This window comes from Bos taurus, chromosome 5, assembly GCF_002263795.3.
Source record: "Bos taurus isolate L1 Dominette 01449 registration number 42190680 breed Hereford chromosome 5, ARS-UCD2.0, whole genome shotgun sequence".
NCBI classification, from domain to species: Eukaryota; Metazoa; Chordata; class Mammalia; order Artiodactyla; family Bovidae; genus Bos; species Bos taurus.
The window spans coordinates 2352201-2372323 of record NC_037332.1 but is presented as its reverse complement, the minus strand read 5'-3'; the positions used below and the strand labels follow the sequence as shown (position 1 = coordinate 2372323).

At 35.7% G+C, this 20123-nt stretch overlaps 1 protein-coding gene across 1 annotated transcript in view; it reads right to left on the bottom strand.

Moving 5' to 3' along the window:
* Positions 1–1767: 1767 nt before the first annotated feature.
* The window catches only part of TRHDE (thyrotropin releasing hormone degrading enzyme), a 448987-nt gene continuing 430631 nt past the window's right edge, over positions 1768–20123 (bottom strand). The window contains exons 16-19 of the mRNA XM_002687170.7: positions 16962–17129; positions 16304–16444; positions 10550–10631; positions 1768–4241 (exon numbers count right to left, since the gene is read on the bottom strand). Coding sequence (XP_002687216.4) covers positions 4098–4241; positions 10550–10631; positions 16304–16444; positions 16962–17129 — 535 coding nt within the window. The 3' untranslated portion in view covers positions 1768–4097. The remainder of the gene's footprint in view (positions 4242–10549; positions 10632–16303; positions 16445–16961; positions 17130–20123) is intronic.

Here is a 20123-nt window from a genome sequence, read left to right as displayed (position 1 = left end):
ACTTTCACAGATTTAAATGGACATCATTTTACCTGTGGTCTGACCATCTGTTGCTGCAAAGTTTATCAGAGAAATCTTTGTGGAAAATAAATTGTCAGTATTTTAATGTCATTTTTAAAAAATGTTCACCAAAATATTTTGAAAAGTATTATCAACGAGCCATATTTTTCCCACGATTTGGCTATTTACACTGACTAAAAGTGAAAGCTGATTAACACTTCTTTCAGTTGTTTGACATTATACAAACTAGAAACACAGACTTTTAAAAATAATATAATTATTGTGAAAAGAAAGATTGTTAGTTGTTTAGTCCTGTTCAACTTTTTGTGAACCCATGGACTCAACAGCCCAATAGGCTCCTCTGTCCATGGAATTCTCCAAGCAAGAATACTGGAGTGGGTAGCCATTCCCTTCCTCAAGGGATCTTCGAGACCCAGACTCAAGCCCAAATCTTCAAAATTGCAGTTAGATTTTTTACCATCTGAGCCACCAGAGGAGCCCCCAATAATAACTGTAGACATATGCTTGGGGCTGGTGCACTGGGACGGCCCAGAGGGATGGTATGGGGAGGGAGGAGGGAGGAGGGTTCGGGATGGGGAACACATGTATACCTGTGGCGGATTCATTTTGATATTTGGCAAAACTAATACAATTATGTAAAGTTTAAAAATAAAATAAAATTAGAAAAAAAAATAAGTGTAGACATATGTAATCTCATATTTTGATATGGCTTCTGATATTTGGAAAACCTCCAATTAATGCAACTGACAGATGTTTCAAACATGTCTTTATATTTTAGTTGTAGGAAGAATTTCTTGAAAATCTAAAGTGATTGTAACTTGTGCAAATGACAATTATGTAATTTTTAAGCAGTTCACGTTGCTACTCTGAGCCTGTGTTTTGATCAAACTATTATGGTTAATATAATTTATTATGTTTTTGAAAAGAGTCAAATGAACCAGTATATTGAAAATGAAGTGCAATTTATTATGTGTGCATGCTTGCTCAGTTGTGTCCAACTCTTTGCGACCCGTGGACTGTAGCCCACCAAGCTCCTCCATCCACGGGATTTTCCAGGTAAGAATATTGGAGTGGGTTGCCATTTCTGCCTCCAGGGGATCTTCCCAACCCAGGGATCAAACCTGTGTCTCTTGTGCCTCCTGCACTGGCAGGCAGATTCTTTACTAGTGCCACCTGGGAAGCACCCAGTTATAACATATGGTATAATCTTAATAACCTTGTAAGTTTTACTGTTATATTTGTAAATTGCACTATCACAGAAATCTCAGTCATATGATATAATTATCCTAAAAATAATGTAAACCAAAGTGAGTTTAAATTCCAGTAAAATACATGTTATTGAAACTGAAGAATCAACTTAACATTGCAGATAATAGGCTTAGAGCTTGTGCTTGTATATGTAAAAAAAAAATACAACAATTGTAAGAACATTTTAAGGGAAAAGATGTAAAAATGGGGAAAACTTTTTATTTACAGGTTACCTAGAGATATTTAATACTTAGGATGGTAGACTTTTAGTCCTTTCTAATTTCAACCAAGTTTTACTGTCATACATATATTGGCACAGTAAAGTTTTAAGCCTAGATGTTGAACTCTTTTAACAATTTGCTATTTCATGCACATGTGTGTGTGTGTGTGTGTGTGTGTGTGTGTGTGTGTGTGTGATTTGCAAGACAGACAACGGAGAGAAAAAAGATAAAAACTCTATGTAGAAAATAGAATTTTATGACTACATTTTACAGAATATTCCAAGAGATATCATTGGTCATTTTATTATTTTGAAAATATTACTCATTTAAACAACTAAAAAAGGTTAAAGCTTGATATAATCTTCAACACTGGAAAGGATAAATTATTGAAAAATATGTAGAACAAAAATTCCATCTCAATGCCATTGATATCACTATACTGTTGAACAAGTATGAGGTATTGAACATTGCACATAATTATACACTTAGGATTTGACATTGTAGCTAAACCAGTTGTTCAAGGCCACTAAAATACTGAAGAGGATTAAAATTATTAACAGTGCAGAGGAAAACAGAACTATAAAATCCCTTGTAACTCAAAGCTGGAAATGGTGCTTTCACTCAAAAGAATGTCACAATTACCAAGAATTTTCAGTAATTCACGACACAAAACAAGACAGCCACCTCTAATTTTTAACTTTTCTATCAAAATGAATCCCGTGGTGATATAGTACATATTTTGGACCTGCATGACAGTGATTTTTATAATTGTTATGTTTCAGAACTTACCCCTTAAAGATTTCACATACGTGTGATATGTACTAGTTAAATTTCATCACTTCAGATAGATGGGATGACTTTTAGACTTTATATTAAGCATTAGTATGTCTTAGTAACAACAGATAGAGTATTTAAAATTCATATATTAATTGAAGTGCTGAAAAAATAGATATGAGTAATAGCAATTAATTGCTAAAAAGATAAAATTCAAGTTTAGATGATACTTGTTCTATGGATTAGGAAATTGCTCCTCTTTATGCAAACTTATAATAAATCTATGGCTCTGGTTTCTAAAATGCCTACTTTCCTCCCCCCAGTGTTCAGTGACTATTGGAGCTAGAAAATATTCTTTCAATGATTTGTAAAATTTGGAGAAGTGGAAAAACCTCAGGAAAACATAAAGTGGTCCACAAACATTTGGCTTATGTGCGATTAGTTGCACTGGCATTTCATAATGGCAAACTTAAAATATGTTCTTTTGAGTATCTAAGCAGTGCTTGGAGAGCTGGCCTACTGGGTGAGAGTACCATTTAAAAACACTTGTGTTACATAATACACAATCAGGAAAAGTATTCAAAATTCTCAGTTAGAACAGAGTTGGCAATGCCAGAGGATGCGCTTTGCTCAAGAAAAGAAACTTTTCATCATAATGGATGGAACTTCTGGCATCAAAGATCATTAAAATCCACCTGAAGTAGGGTTGCTTCATGGGGGATTAGATTCACACAGACCCAAAGGTCAACACATGGAGAGAGTTTTTAACTCTCTGGACCCACCCAACATGAAAAAAGTGGAAAAACAAACACGATGACAAAGAAACACTTTCTCAGCACTGATCATCATTAAGTGTGCTCAACTGTTTATGCAATGGGAAGTTTGACTAAGATGATGACAGAATCTATATTTACAAGGTGAGGCTGCTACTTAGGAAAATTAGAAGAGTGTCTGTACATAAAATTTTGTTTTAGTTCATTTTTATGTAGTAGAATAGACTATTCAGGAAATAGATGAAAAAAATCTATAACAGGTGAGAAATTTATCAGGAAATTGTCAGAAAGGATAGTACTGAGATAAATTCTTTGAAGCATTTTCAAAGTTTGCATACGTTTTAAAAAGAGATAAACTTTCTTTGAGGTGAAGTTTTTGCACAAGTGCAGAGTACAGCATACTATATACATTTGGGCTTCCCTATGCACATATACATATGCACACAGAATCTATATGCCTTTTTAAAAACACATACACAGCTTTAACTCAAAGAAAATTAGTTAGTAACACAATAATCTTTGCAAGACAATCCAAGTGCTGAAATATATGACACCAATCAAAGGGTGATTTCACCTCTCACATTGCCCAGGACTATAACTCCCTGTTTTAGTTTTTCTTTTGTTGCAACACTGATTGTCATAGATAATCTTTGTGCTTTTGTATAATGCCCATCTGGATGTAACATATATTCACATACAACACTGGACATTTTAAATAAGCATGCTGGAACACAGGCAGGACCATACAACCATGCACAACATTTTCTGAATATGTTTTTCCATACTGACTGCAACGTCAACATGCACCGCTATCATATTTGGTCCTGTACAGCGAGGAATGTACAGCAGAAGCAGTCATGGCTAGATTCACTTGCAAGAGTTTCTTAAGAGAAGAACACCCAGTAGAGAAACAAAACAGAATGAATAAAACCAAAAAAAATCCTAAAATTAAAAAAAAATTTCCTCCCACATGTTAACACTGAAAATCTGGCCATATTCCTCATTCCACAGCAGGTCTTCTCACAAAATTCTGAGTTGAACTGTTTATAAGAGACACATATTAATGTCTCAGAGCTTTTCCTAGCCACTGGAAAAGCTCATCCTGATAAAGCATTTTCCAGCGTACATTGGCTTCAACAGTTTCCACAGCTCTTGAGAAAGAGGCAGCAGCTACTCCGTCGTAGCTCTTCATAAAATTCTTTAGCTGGAAACAGAAATATTAGAATGGTAAAAAGACAGCATAAGTTATATGGTCAATAATACTCTAATAACTTGGTATGGGGGCCGATGCTTACTATACTTATCATGGTGATTGTTTCATAATGTATGCAAATATCAGATATATACAGGTATATACAGTGTACCTGAAAATAACACAATATTTTACTATGTTTCAATAAAAAATAAAATGTAAAAATTATAAATTCATGTCTTAAAATGAGCCCATGTCCAACACATATAAACAAGAATCTATTTGAAAAAAAGTGTCACAGTCACTACAGAATGTATATTTAATGTGTGGAGTGAGGTAAGTAGGTATATCTAATATGTGGAGTGAGCTTACAATGAAATTCAACGAAACAGATTTTGTCCATTAGGTGTAATATAATTTCTTTTGGAACTGAAAGGGAAAAAAAAGAATGATATAACAGTTTAAAGTGTAGCTGCTCAGTCATGTCCAATTCTTTGCGACTTCAATGACTGTAGCCCACCAGGCTCCTCTGTCCACAGAATTCTCCAGGCAAGAATACTGGAGCAGGTTGCCATTCCCTTCTCCAGGGGATCTTCCTCATGCAGGACTGAACCTGGGTCTCCCATATTGCAGGAGCCACCAGGGAAGCCTAAATAACTCCAAGTTTAGCTTCTTGTTTCATAAATACTAAAGCAGATGTATTTAATTCATCTTTCATAATGGGCTGATGAGGTAGTGGCAAAAACTAGTTCTAATAACAAAGCATATCTAATCTACTAGTAGTAGCATTAGTCATTCAGTCATGTTCGACTCTTTATGATCCCATGAACTGTAGCCTGCCAGACTCCTCTGTTCACGGCATTCTCCAGGCAAGAATACTAGAGTCGATGGCCGTTCCCTTTTCCATGGGATCCTCCCAACCCAGGGATCGTACCTGGTCTCCTGCATTGCAGGCAGATCCTTTACTGCTGAGTCACCAGGGAAGTCCCCATAGCTCTGGGTTGGGCTTATTGACAGAGAACATTCAACCCATCAACCTATTTATTATTGGAAATTTTTCTGTCTTGTAGCCACCACACTTAATAGCAGCTATATTCTGGAATTTCTATCTCCTAATCTTTCTCAAGGGCATTCCCTCTGCTCCACCTCAGCTGTCACAGTCCTATTCAGAAACCCATCAACCCTGTCACGGAAAGCTCCAACTCTGTCATAGATGAATACAGTGGGCTATCTGCTACCTGATGTCTGAGACCTCTCCCTTATTCCTTCTGGTCTATCTTTTATATTGCCAGTATACATAAATTGGAGTGGATTGCAGTTCCTTTCTCCAGGGGATCCTCCCAACCCAAGAATCGAGCCTGGTCTCCTGCACTGCAGGCAGATTCTTTACAGTCTGAGCCACCAGGGAAGCCTGGTGAACATGTGTTATCCAATGTACTAATAGCCTTAACACTGAATACAAGCATTAAAGTTAACTTTTTGTCCACAGGGAGAAAAATATTCATCTTTTCTAAACAAGTAGTATGAGTGTTTGACACTATATTTGCTGGCAAAAGAATACCAAAATTATTGAGTAACAACAACAAAAAATAATGATGCTATGAGTACTGGTTGATAAATGACACTGGGTCACCTGAGTAACTAGATTTAGAAAGAATGAAGAAGGAATGTTCTTCTTCATTTAGCTAGAGAATTTGAGCTTTAATTAGAGTGTGAAAATTTTAAAATGATTCGTCATAATTTTATGGGTATAAGATTTTCTCTAGAGAGCACACACACTTTAGGAATGCACAGGGATTTTATTGCAAGATTAAATACTAGCAGTTTTCCTCTCTGTTTCATATGTCTTAATAATTGGACAATGAATGAATAATTGCACCAATGAATGCAAGGCTTATAGACAAATGTGAAAAATCAACTTGTAACACAGAAGTGTTTATATTGTATAATTAGGATGAGGTGAGATTCATCCCATGATGGATGCCACATGATGAATATACCAGGAGAGAAATGTCATCAAGATTGACTCGGGGATAGGGGCATGTGTGTTGGGGGGCAGGGTGGAGGGGGTAATTTAAAATGGAGTTATTAATAATTATACTTTTCTGAATTAATCTAGAAATTGGTTCAGGGTAGCTTGGTTTGTTTATGACAATATTACTTTGATTTTATGATACATTTTTTTTCAAAGTTTATCCTCTACTTTCCTATAAAGCCAGGTACCTTGGAGCATTAGAAATGGATGATCATATCTCAGAGCTATATTCTTTGTAAGACTTTAAAATCACTACCTTTTAATAACAAACATGAAAAATATTCAATGTGTAACAAAGATTTATCATTGCTGTCCTTAAAACTTATCTGACATCTGACACATACAAAAGAAAGAGGACGAAGGGAAGGGACTAAAATTTATTGATACCTTCAATATATAGCTGTGACATGTACACATAGATAAATAGAAGTCTAATGAAAGCATTCAAATCATATTTTTAAACTTAACTAATTTATCTAATAATTCATTTGAATTTATATATTTATGTTCAGATTCATTCAGTCCATATTCCTAAAGCAACAAATAGTACATTTTTATCTATGTTTTGAATTTTGTGTTTTAATTTATTACAAAATATGCACATTACAGTGTATATTTGTATATTATATCTGTTCATTATGGTGGCTTTATTTACATAATATGTCAATCAGGAAAAAAAATTACATCTACTTCTTTTAAACTATGTTCCACATTATTACATATTTTTCTAGGCAGTCAATGAATACTCCAGACAGTAATAAATGACCTTTTGGTAACTTTGACTCTGAGGAGTATGCTCTTGGCCTTTTGATAAAATAGTAAGCCAGCCCGAATACATGAAGGAAAACTCTTGTCTATCTCAAAGGCAAACTGTGAGGTTGACTATGAATGTGTTATTGACACAAACACAGTAGGTCGGATTATCCTGCAAGAGAATTCTTAGTAGAAAATGTAACTGGAGCGTCTCTAGAGATTCATTTCTTAAATCACTATTTAAGTGCGCTAAATACTTCCTTTGTGAGCTTGGAGAGCATGACGTGACTGATATGCAGATTAGCTGATTCATCAGAACACAGATGGCCCCTTTGCATAGTTGGCATAAACTGATCTTATGCCTCCTACTCCTCCACAACTCTGCTGGTGAACATGTGGTCAGAACAGCCATGTGATAGGTTCTCAGGCAGGATCATAGCACCTTCCAGACCCTGCCTCACTATCAAGGGCATAGGGTAGATGAAGGCATTTGGCATTCCATTTTGCTTATTTTGGCAGTTCTTCAGTAGATGTTTTGCAGCTATTAGTTTTTTTCATTGCACTTCCTAAATATTTATGCCATCATATGCTTTTATTTGAAAATGTTCCAAGTTTAGACATTTCTATAAAACAAAATTTAGTAAGATGTCAGAGTTGTTTGTGTTTCCTGTTCTTCTTAGCATAAAATTTCTAGACACGTTTGTTAATTTATATTTTAAAAACATTTCAGTATTTGAAAAAATTCTTAACTTAGGGTACACTAGACCCTAAAACTCACAAAATAATTTGTAATGTGCAACACATAATATACTCTTAGTAACTATGGAACTATCTAAGTGAGTCAAATTAGCTATTGCCTGTTAATGAGGTTTATATTTTCAACACTAAAACTGTAAATGGGATGCCTGGGATGCACAGGAGCTGTATTCTTTCACGACAGTGTTGTGTATAAGGCAAAACAAACAAAGAGTGTTGCAGAGGATGGCTGAATGAACATCAGTATGAAAAATGGCAAGGCCTCTGAGAGTGGATGAGGTTGTACTTCCATTAGTTTAAAATTAAGGAAACGATGTACTGCTTCATGGAGAAATACTGTTCAAATCACCAGAGCCATATAATTAAAAAGAAATGTCCAGTTTCAGGTTCTAGAATGATGCTTTGGGGAAGGACCACAGAACAATGTAAGTGTCTCTACTGAATGCCCCTAAAGCTGATGGGGATCATTAAAATCTCAAATCAGCTTTCAGAATTCATAAAGATGCCAATTCCCTTTTAATCTGTAAACTTTTGAAAATAAGAATATGCTCTAGACAAAAAGAGCACATTGGCTTTTCTGTTTACAAGGCTCATTGGATGTGGGAAAATGAGACTGAAATTTCCTCAGCCTCTTCTAATTTATGGAAGGTGGTCATCAGCAATACAAATTATCCCCCCTCCCACCCAACAACAGTGGTCCACAGTCTTACAGTCAATGATTAGATAACAAAAGTGTGGAAAAGCCTCAGGCTGCAGATGTTAAACTAGAAAGTCCGTGCAAGTAGCTGTGTCCTGGAGGGATTCATCTCTCAGGCTATGGAGAGCTTGTGTTGTGAAGTTAGTTGCTTTTCAGATAATGGAATAAAAGCCACAGTTGAGTTTCAGTTTCCAGATGACACATTTCATTACAGGGGTATCTTGGAACATTTCACATGGCAATTAAATCAAGTGTAAAAAATTAAATATGTAAGTGAAATATGTAAATCAAAATGGCCATCATATGATAAAATTAATTTAAATGTCCACTTAAAACATGTTTTCCATGGGTTGGGTTATCACCAAAGCAAGGGGAAATGAAAGAGTTAGAGAATAGAAGAGGGAGAGAGAACAGGAGAGACACAATGGAAGAGGAAGACAGGAGAAGAAAGGGAGCCAAAATGAAGATGGGGGAGAAGAGAGGAGAGGAGAGATTTTTCACTTTTTTGTTCACTTCAATGGCTGCACAAGTTGTCACTAAATGAATCTTTCATTCCCAGATTATTGAATGCAAAATCAAAGAGTTAAAACTACTTCATTTAAATACACAAAGCCATTAGCTTAATTGTTCTTTCTTTTTGCTTCCTTTGGATATGAAAGAATTCCTTCACTTTTAGGTTCTTAATAAAAAATATAGCAAAACATGCACTAGGGCTTTCAAATCCAAATCTTTCAGGGCTGGGAACACAAGTAGCAGGGATAAAAATAGAATTTCAAGTTATTACAGAGACTTAGCTTAGCTCATGGTGTGAAAGAATCCAAGTTGGTGCATGGAAGATGATCATACAAAATTGGGCAATATTCGGAGATATTAAGGACGGATGAAGGCTGATGCTTCTGGGGGAACCTTGCTCAATGGGGTTGGCTCTGGGTCACAGCATCAGGCTTTCTGTCAGTGAAAACTGAAGAAACCGTGATTCTCAATGGTATACTTCAGCTATATTTTATAATTATAGGTGAGGAGAGGCTAAAAAGTGATAAGTGTTTGAAGTCCAATTCATTTTAATCAGTGAAATATTTAGCTCCTTCCTCCTACCTAGTTACGCACCCCCAATCTCACATCCCTCTAATAGAGATGTGAATTAATGGTCACAAAACCAGCTGGTTTAAATTCCGGAGACGTAAACCAGAGAAAAAAGAAAATGTTAGATATTCTGCAAACTGGACTTTAGTCCTTAAGAAAAAAATAAGTTCAATTTCATTAAGGAAATTCACTTGTGATGGTATTCAGCTGAATTTGAAACTATTAATCTTAATATATGTTGTCAGATAGAGTTACTTCCAAATGTATGAATTTATTCCATTTAACAAAACAGAGAGTATGATGCATATTATCTTATCCAATTATCATTCTTTTATAGACCTGACCATAAAGCAATGAGACTCAAGGCCTGTACCTCAACAGCAATCTTAGTTCTGCATATCTGAATGCTGAGTCATTGTGACAGGATAGTTTTAATGTTCCAAGGATCCTAAACTTGGCTCACAGAGTCAAATGAGGAGCAGCTGATTGGGAAGATTTCTAGAGTATATTTGGAGTCTCCTGTTTTGAGAATGACTGGAGCTTCCCCAGTGGACAGTGGAAAAGAATCTGCCTGCAATGCAGGAGACCCAGTTTTGATCCCTGTAGGGAAGATCCCCTGGAGAAGGAAATGGCAACCCACTCCAATATGCTTGCCTGGGAAATCCCGTGGACACAGGATCCTGGTGGGTTATAGTCCATGGGTCGCAAAGAGTCGATCATGACTTAGTGACTATACAACAACAAACAACATTTTGAGAATCATTACATTCAAGTACCTTTCACAGGCTTAATATTTAATGTTTAATATGTTAGAAACATTTTTGCAAATAATGACTGAAGTAGTCTTTAGCATGAATGTGTATATGTGTGCATGTATATGTGTGTGTGTACTTTAAAGGAATGAGTATGAATTTATTGGAAAGAAGTGGTTGAAGTCTATCTATAATTTCATAAGTTTACAAAAGAAAAAAATTACATTCATCTTAAAATATTTACCTCTTTCAGTTCACCTTCAGTATTAAGAAATTCTGTAACACCACTGATAAGTTTGGAATTCATAAATAATGCTTCTCCATACCTTGAAAGATTAAAAAAAGAAAAGTCTTAATGTTAAAACAGGCAGTAATTTAGGAAATACTACTACACAGATTTTTTAGAATCCTTCTCATGAGCTCCATCCCATCTCTTAATGCTATTCAAGGCTATTTCCCTAGGGAGTGGAGAGGTGCAAAGAGCTGTGGCTATGGGACGTCATCAAGTCATCCTGATTGGCTCACAGTGTTTCAAAGAGATCTACATTATCGTAAATTTTTAAAAAGGGAGTCCTATGATATTGTAATTAGGAATTACTATTACATTTCCAATATGAGGCCTGAAGAAAAAGTATTTTAAAACTTTTAATTTTAAAGCAACCTGAGTCACTGTAAATAAGGATTCCACCAGAAACATGACTGCAGAACCAACTTTTAGAATTATCCATAAGTCACAGAAATCCTTTGGTCTGGTCAGCCCAAACTGATGTTGGCATTATTTTCTACTTCATTCCTAGAAACTAAGCCAACTTTCTCAAAAAGGCTCCCAAAAGATTAGCATTTTTTCATATGAGCATTAAAATAAAACACTGAATTTTTCCTTTGAATTTTACAATCTTTGTATCACAAGCATAATTATTTGACTCATGACCTAAGGTAAGAATACTATGTATCAGCAAGCTGAAAAGATTTCTCCTTTTACTGGTTGTGTCTCCTGTGCTAAGGGTACCTATCACAGGATATCATACTCTTTGAAATTAAAAAACAAACAAACAGTACACTAGGCTAAACTGGAAGCAGGATCAAGATGGCTGAGTAGAAAGACCCTGAATTCACCTTCTCCTATGAACATGCCCAAAATACAACTGCATAAAGAACCTAAGAACGACTTACCGTCTATTCATTGATGATAAAAACCCTAAACAAATGAGTGGGAATGCACAGACTTAATAAAGGTCATATATGACAAGCCCACATTTAATATCATACTGAATGGTGATAAGTAAAAGTATTTCCTCTGAGATTGGGAACAAGATAAGAATGACCGTTCTCACAACTTTTATTCAACATAGTGTTGGGAGTTCTGGCCAGAGCAAACAGATAAGAAGCATAAAGAAAAGGAATCCGAACTGGAAAGGCAGAAGTAAAAGTTTCACTGCTTGCAGATGATGTTATACTATATCATATATACTATATGGAAAACCCTAAAAACTACACACACACACACACAATTATTATACTATGTGAATTCAGTAAAATAGAAGGATACAAAATTAATAACAAAAATCAGTTGCATTTCTATACACTAATACTGAACTATCATAAAGACAAGTTGAGAATTTTTTTAAAAGTACACTAAAGATATTAATGAGTTTTTAAAAGCAAAAATCCAGCCTTCATTACAAGAGGCTTTCTAATGCTGTCCCTATCTGTGGGAACTTAAGTAATTTAGTTTCTGGAGCCTTAGTTTTCTCATCTTTAAAATGAGGGGTGGGAGGTGCTTATATTGGCAAATGATATCACAGACAAGGGCTTAACCTCTAAAATACACAAGCAACTCAGCAACATAAAAAACAAAAACCTAACTGGAAAATGTGCAGAAGATCATAATAGACATTTCTCCACCTTATACTGCTCAGTATGCTGCTGCTGCTGCTCAGTCGCGTCAGTCGTGTCCGACTCTGTGCGACCCCACAGATGGCACCCAACAGGCTCCTCCGTCCCTGGGATTCTCCAGGCAAGAACACTGGAGTGGGTTGCCATTTCCTTCTCCATTGCTCAGTATGGTCATCATTAAAAAGTCTACAAATAACAAATGCTTGAGAGGGTGTTAGTTGCTCATTTGCGACCAACTCTTTGTGACCCAAAAGACGGTAGCCCACCAGGCTCCTCTGTCCATGGAATTCTCTAGGTAAGAATTCTGGAGTGGGTAGCCATTTCCTCCAACAAGGGATCTTCTCAACCCAGAGATCAAACCCGTGTCTCCTGCATTGCAGGCAGATTCTTTACCATCTTAGCCACCAGGAAAGCTTCCCAGGTGGCACCAATGGTAAAAAAAATATCCTCACCTCCCCAGTGTAGGAGACATAAGAGATGCAGGTTCAATCCCTGGGCCAGGAAGATCTAAAGAAGGGCATGGCAACCCACTCCAGTATTCTTGCCTGGAGAATCCCATGGATAGAGGAGTCCAGCAGGTTGCGGTCCATAGGGTTAAAGAATTAGACACGACTGAAGTGACTTAGCATGCACCTATGCAGAGAAGGTATGGAGAAAAGGGAATCCTCCTACACTGTTTGTGGGAACGTAAATTGTTATAATTACTATGGAAAATAGTATGGAAGTTCCTCAGCAAACTAAAAAGAGAATTACCATATGATCCAGCAATCCCATCCCTGGTAATATATCCAGAAAAAAATTATAATTCAAAACGATATCTGTACCCCTATTTCAATAGCAGCAGTATGCACAAGAGCCAAAACATGGAAACAACCTAAATGTCCATTGACAGACAAATGGATAAAGATGCACATATATACAGTGGAATACTACTTGGCCTAAAGAGGGAGGCTAAACCATGCGACCATCATTAATTGCTATAATTCTAACATTGAATTGGGAAATGATTCAGCTCTAACATTGAATCCATGGGAAAAGTTGGCTAAATAAAATAAAATAGACATTCAATAATAATATAAGTATTCATTAGTAATCAATATGTGGTTACAAAAATGGCCAACTGTACAGGAAAGTGGACAATCCTCTTCAAAGAGTGTTTTGCTTATACTTGCAGTCATGTGGAAAAGAAAAACAGTCAGTCCTTTCCTGAAGGTTATGTACTATATAATATTGTAAACAGATTATTCCCAGTTATTATGGTTAAATGAGATGAAAATAAAATTATATACTGTTCAGAGTTCCTTTAGCTGTGGGGTCTCTGGAAAGGCTTCCAGGAGATGATGACAGATGGATTGAATATGGAGTAATTTCAAATATCAAGGAAGAAAGCAATTTTAGGCAGAGATCAGATCAGTTGCTCAGTCATGTCCGACTCTTTGCGACCCCATGAATCGCAGCACGCCAGGCCTCCCTGTCCATCACCAACTCCTGGAGTTCACTGAGACTCACGTCCATCGAGTCAGCGATGCCATCCAGCCATCTCATCCTCTGTCGTCCCCTTCTCCTCCTGCCCCCAATCCCTCCCAGCACCAGAGTCTTTTCCAATGAGTAGGGAACCAATGCACAAAGGCAAGGAGGTGTGAAACACCACGGTGTGTGCCAACAACTACAGGCATTTGGTACTGAGGGTATAAACTGTGAGACTGAGGATAACAGAATGAGAGGTAGAAGGGTCAGTAAGACAGGAGCTTAGATTTTCAACACGGCACAGAGTATTGAAGGTTTTACAGGAGAAAATGTCATTTTTGCTTTTCAGAGAGATTCTTGGGACAAAGGGAAGTGGTGGGTGTGTGTGTGTCCACGCATGCATACATGTGTGCATATATGTGGCAGCATATGTAATTAGAGATAGGAGACAGTCATTAAGAGTACTAACAAGGGATAAGAACCTTCACTAAGGCAGTGGTAGTAGGAAAGAGAGGAAGAATTCGAGAAACATTTAGGAATTGTCAAACTGATAGGACCTCAAGTCTAAATGTTACTTTTTACATATATCAAGGAAAAAGGAGAACTATATGTAGATTTCCAGGTGCCCAGCTTGAACAATTGGTGGATGGCCATCTATTTACTGAGGAATGAAGATGTAGAAAATGATGGTTTAGCTTTGCAGGTACACCTCAGTAGGGGATCTCAACAAAAAAACATCTTTCATAGAGTGACGCTTAGGTGAAATATCTGAGCTAGAGGTGTAGATTTTGGAGTGATTCAAACTGTGAGAGTAGCTGGCAACTAAAACCAGGGAGAATCTGCAGGCCAAGTAGTAAGGAGAACCTTGGACTGTTCCCTCATGAACTTTGATGTTCCAAGATGGAAAAGGGAGTGGAAGATGAAGAAGACAATTCTATTTGTCAAGATAAACACAGCTGTATCTGTAGAAATGCTGAAACTTCTCCTTTCTACTTTTTTGAAAATTAACTTTAGTTTGAGAGCCGTCTTAGGTTTATGGAAAAACTGAGCAGAAAGTTGAGTTCCCAAGTGCCTCTTCCTCCCTCTTCAGAGTTGTAGCTAATATTGATGTCCAGCTAATTAAACAAAGAGGTCATTAGACTGAGGGGGTTCTAATGTTATCTCTCTTTCTACCTTTTGGTTAGAGATGATGTACTTTCAGTGAAACAAAACAGACATATCAGGAACCGAATATTTTAGGTAGGGACTATAAACTATATAGGCATTATATGGAACTCTGATTTACAAAACCACTCCCTAAAGACAGACTCTGCATTGGTAGATATTTGATACTCTTTAAAGTCAAATGCTTGTATATGTATATTAATTCCATCTGTGTCTGACTATTCCTTATACTATGTGCATGACAGTAAAGCAAGTGTAAATCATTCTAATTTCTGAGCTGAAAATACAAGAAATAGAAAGGAAAACAATGTGCCATCTAGGAATGTTAGTGCTGTCTAACAATGAAATATCTACAGATAGAAATGTATTTTATTATTAAAAGTAAGTTCAAACTGAACTCTTTATACAAGGTCAACCAATAACAGTGTACCTTTAAAAAATAAAATTTATATACCGGCTTTTAACAGATAGAACAGTGGGTATGCTAAATGTCTGGGAACATTTAAGTATGAGAACATGTAGCATTTACATGCTCTATAATAAATTTAATTTTTAAATACCATAGAGATTATCAGAGTAATACATTAACATTTATTATAATATATTTAAATATATGATGAAATATTTTCTAAAACAGAGTCTGAAGAATTCTCAACATGAAGCAAGATGGCTCAGGAATGAATTCTACTGCATCTAGAATTATGCAGTGATTCAAACATCCCTCCTCTATATCATGGCTTTACTTCAGATGTTTTATGATATTTATATTTTTAAATATTTAAACAATTGTATAGAAGCAATTACAGTTTCCTTGTTCTGTGTGTGTGTGTTAGTCACTCAGTCGTGTCCGACTCTCTGTGACCCCATGGGCTGCAGCCTGCCAAGCTTCTCTGTCCATGGAATTCTCCAGGCAAGGACACTGGAGTGGGTTGCTATTTCCTTCTCCAATGTGAATTTTAGTAGAAGTATTTTAGTCGCTAAGTTGTGTCCGACCCTTACGACCCCACAGACTGTAGCCCACTATGTTCCTTTGTCTATGGGATTCTCCAGGCAAGGATACTGGAGTGGGTTGCCATATCCTTCTCCATTTCTTGTTCTAATACCATTACATATGATTCATAAATCATTTCTTCTACAACACACTCAGGATATCGGATTTTAATGATACAATTTCTTCAACCTAAGACAGTTTGATAGATTTTCCGGGAAAGCTGCAATGCTAAACCTTTTCACTCTGCACATTTCCATACATAATTATGGTTATCAATCTTTAATAAATGAATAATGTTATAGAACTGTTAAATTAATTCTGAGCTTCACAGGAGTGGCAACGCCCATCTTGGCTGACTACTTCAAAATCTAATTCTATTATCTGGATCTTGCTTCTACCACAAAAAGTTGGGTCTTTATCTCTCAGATATCACCTTTGATTTACTCACTCCAGTAAGAATGATTGAACTCTTATTTTTACCTGGTATTTAATATCTTCCATTTATCTCTAAAAAACTTCCAGGCAAGGTCTCGGCCATGTGGATTTCGAGCTACATGGATTATCACATCAATTGCATCTTGATCCAGAACCACCTCAGAATTCAGTGATAGATTTAGAAGCCTTTAAGGATAGAATTGCAGAGAAATTTTTAGTTTAATAACAAACTTTTCTTTACTTATCAGAATTATATGATTTAAGTTATCACAATCTTCAAAGAATAGTCCATGTAAACTTTACTAATAAAAATTTATCAATAGAACAATTCTGTGTTTATAAAAGGAAGAAGAACAAACTCATAACATTTTAATTGATGTATTAATTAATGTCTGAAAAAATCTTGTAGGTGGTTAAATCATTATTCTGATTTAATGATGAAAATTTGCTTTAAAAATTCTTTTTAATAAATACTTCAATTTTATAATGAAATATTATCTTACATACATATAAATAACATAAAATAGTTAGAAACAAACCTTTCAAATCAACAAGCTTTCATCATATTAATATCTCAGTTTTCTTTAGCTCTAGAATGATATATTTTAGAGTAGCATATTTAAGGAAATAAAAACAAGTTCAGTACAATTTGATTAACAGAGAATACTCTCATTATACAAATTTAAACATTTAATTGACCCACCTATTTAATAAATTCCTGTCATCACTGCAAGTTAAGGCTTCCAATAATATTTTCTTTTCGGAAATGGCCGTGGTAGAGTGGAATTTCATCCATATGAATTCCCAGACATCCTCATCCAGCAGTGACACTCCTGTGCAGTAGACGATGTCTCTAACATTTAGTGGTATTCTAAAGAAGCAACCCATGTGGTTTTCTGTTAATTAAAGCTTCATAATATTGAAAATAAAGACAAATGCTGCCTTGCTACAGTCAGTGTTTTAAAAGATGGTTTTGGTAACTAGATTTACCTGAAAGACAATAATACCATATAGTAACAATATTCAAACTATTCACAACTGAATGAATAAAAGAATGTATTTTATTTAATGATAGTCTTGAATGTAATTTTTCCACTTTTGAAATTATATGGACAAAAATCAGAACATAAAGGGTTTTTTAAAAAACTTTTTTTTGTATAGGAGTCAGACATAAGTGTTTAAAGAAATACAAACAAGGCATCTTATATTTCAACCAACATAAATATACTTATGCTCTCAGAATTATTAGACCCAAGAATTATGAGAAAGTACTGGATGAAGATGAAACAAATACCTCCTAAACTCTGAGACATTATTTTTCTAAAATTATTATTCTCAAATACCTCTCCGAATTTGGGAAGCTAGAAGATGACTAACACAGATAATAAATAAAACATAAGTAGCACAATTTGAGAATGTAGAAAACTCTTGTTCCTATGTTTATAAAAGTGACTATAAAACATAAACTAAATTTTGATTTGACTTCAAACTAAATGTTATGGAGGGAAACTCTTAGTCAATTCAATTAATCTTGGTTATTTATAAGCTATAAATTCTCATGGGTACATTGCCATGGCAATTAGTTTTTTACTAAATATTATTCTTTCAAGTTTTTATATATTTCCCACATTTTAAAAAACTCAGATCTCTGAAAGAATACTCCAATACAGTAAAAAGTTAAAAATGCATTTCTCTTTGTATAATATTTAGTAATCTATTATTAAAATTTCTCCTTTATAATTTGAATGTGACTAATAATAAGAAATGTTTTCTCTGTATAACAAGATGAAAATCTCTTTTAAATATTTAGGACCTTGACAGCCCAAACACTGCTTTGGTTAAAGGAGAGCTTAGAAAACGGGAGGAGGCACCTGCATGACTACAAATGAGATGGTCATCACTCTGCTGGGAAAGGTCCGTACAGTCAAAACTACGGTTCTTCCAGTGGTCATGTACGGGTGTGAGAGTTGAACCATACAGAAGGCTGAGGGCCAAAGAATGGATGTTTTCAAACTATGATGCTGGAGAAGACTCTTAAGAGTCCCTTGGACAGCAAGGAGATCAAAGCAATCAATCTTAAAGGAAATCAACCCTGAGTATTCATTGGAAGGACTGATGCTGAAGATGAAGCACCAATTCTTTAGCCACCTGACTTACTGGGAAAGACCCACATGCTGGGAAAGATTGAGGGAAGGAGGAGATGGGGACAACAGAGGATGAGATGTTTGCACTGAATCACTCACTGGACATGAGTTTGAATAAACTCGGGGAGATGGTGAAGGACAGGGGAGCCTGATGTGCTGCAGATGATGGGGTAGCAAAGAGTCAGACATGATTTAGTAACTGAAAACAACAAAGGTGATCTTCATGTTTTTTTGTTAAGCAGCTAAGTAGGCTACAATCAAGATATTAAAGATTGTGTATCAGGATACCAAGTGTATAGAGTTGTTAGTACTATCATACAAAATTCACAGTTCCTAGAAATGGCTAAAACTACATCACTCTGTCTCTTCCTACCAATAACTAAATTGTTTGGAGAAACGTTACTTTAGTCTTGCTGACTGAGTCTTTTCTTTCTTTGTAATATTTGAAGGCAAGCATTTTATTTGTTTGATTTGTTTTGTTTTTGAAGAAACAAAGAAGTATAGATATCAGAAGAAGCCAGTAAAGAGTTTCATACCTCTCTCAGCCCTGGAATCCCTTGAAGAAAGTACCCAGAATAGTATTCCTAAAGGTGGCGAAACCTTATTCCCCCTGCTCTGTTCATGCCCAGCTTGGGCTTCCCTGGTGGCTCAGTGGGTAATGAATCCACCTTCATTGCAAGAGACCTGGGTTTGATCCCTGGGTCAGTAAGATCTCCTAGAGAAGGGAATAGTTACCCACTCCAGAATTCTTGCCTGGAGAATCCCATGAACAGAGCAGCAAGAGTTGGTAACAACTGTGTGTATAAAACTTTTTTTCATTTGCACACAGCACATCTGAGAACACTAAGGAAACATTACCATCACATTTTGAAGAGTGCATCAGTCCCGGTAGATACAAAAATGCCTCCATCTTTACTAACTGCCATAAGAAAGTAAAAAAATCTAGTCTTTTGTTAAATCAACAGCTAGAAAAGTAAATGAATCTTTGCCTCCAAATATTACAGGCTATTGAGCATAATACTGTATTACTGTCATGATTTTGGCCAAGAGATTGCTATAAAATTTGCCAGAATTAACAATAAAATGTCTACTTAAATCAACTCAAGGATCGATATATATTAGATCTAATATTAGACCTAATAGTAAGAGCTTATTTTTTCAAATAAATTTTTAAGGAGTTAATATACCAAAAAGTTCAAGGATAGAGACCACTGAATGAGGTTTGTTACTGCTTAGGAAACCAGTCTCCAATATCAAGCAGAAAGGCATACAGAAATATAAAAAAGGCAAAAGAAAGAAAGAAAAAGAAAAAAGTAGACATTAAACTATGTTCCTTAGAAATAACTTGTGTCATGTACTATAGTCCTTAGCAACAGTCCATAGTTTTGTAATTCAGTAGTTATTCCTGGCTGATGTTGAACAATGTAAGAGGCAGACCCACATGAATAAATGGACTGGTTGGTACAAAGTCCCAAACAGTGGCTTTAGGGGCATCAGAAATAGAAAATAAGACTTTCATCAATACTGCATCCCAGGTTACCTATCTTATTTTATCTGGACTATACAATAATATCATGATATTTGTATTATAATAAACTTCATTTTGCAAGAGAGGAAACTTTTCTGAGAGAGAATATTTTGCACTATAACAACTATAAAGTAAGTTGAAAACCAGGATGACTTATACATGAAAATCTTTCCTATTTCTAGCAGCTTAGAGA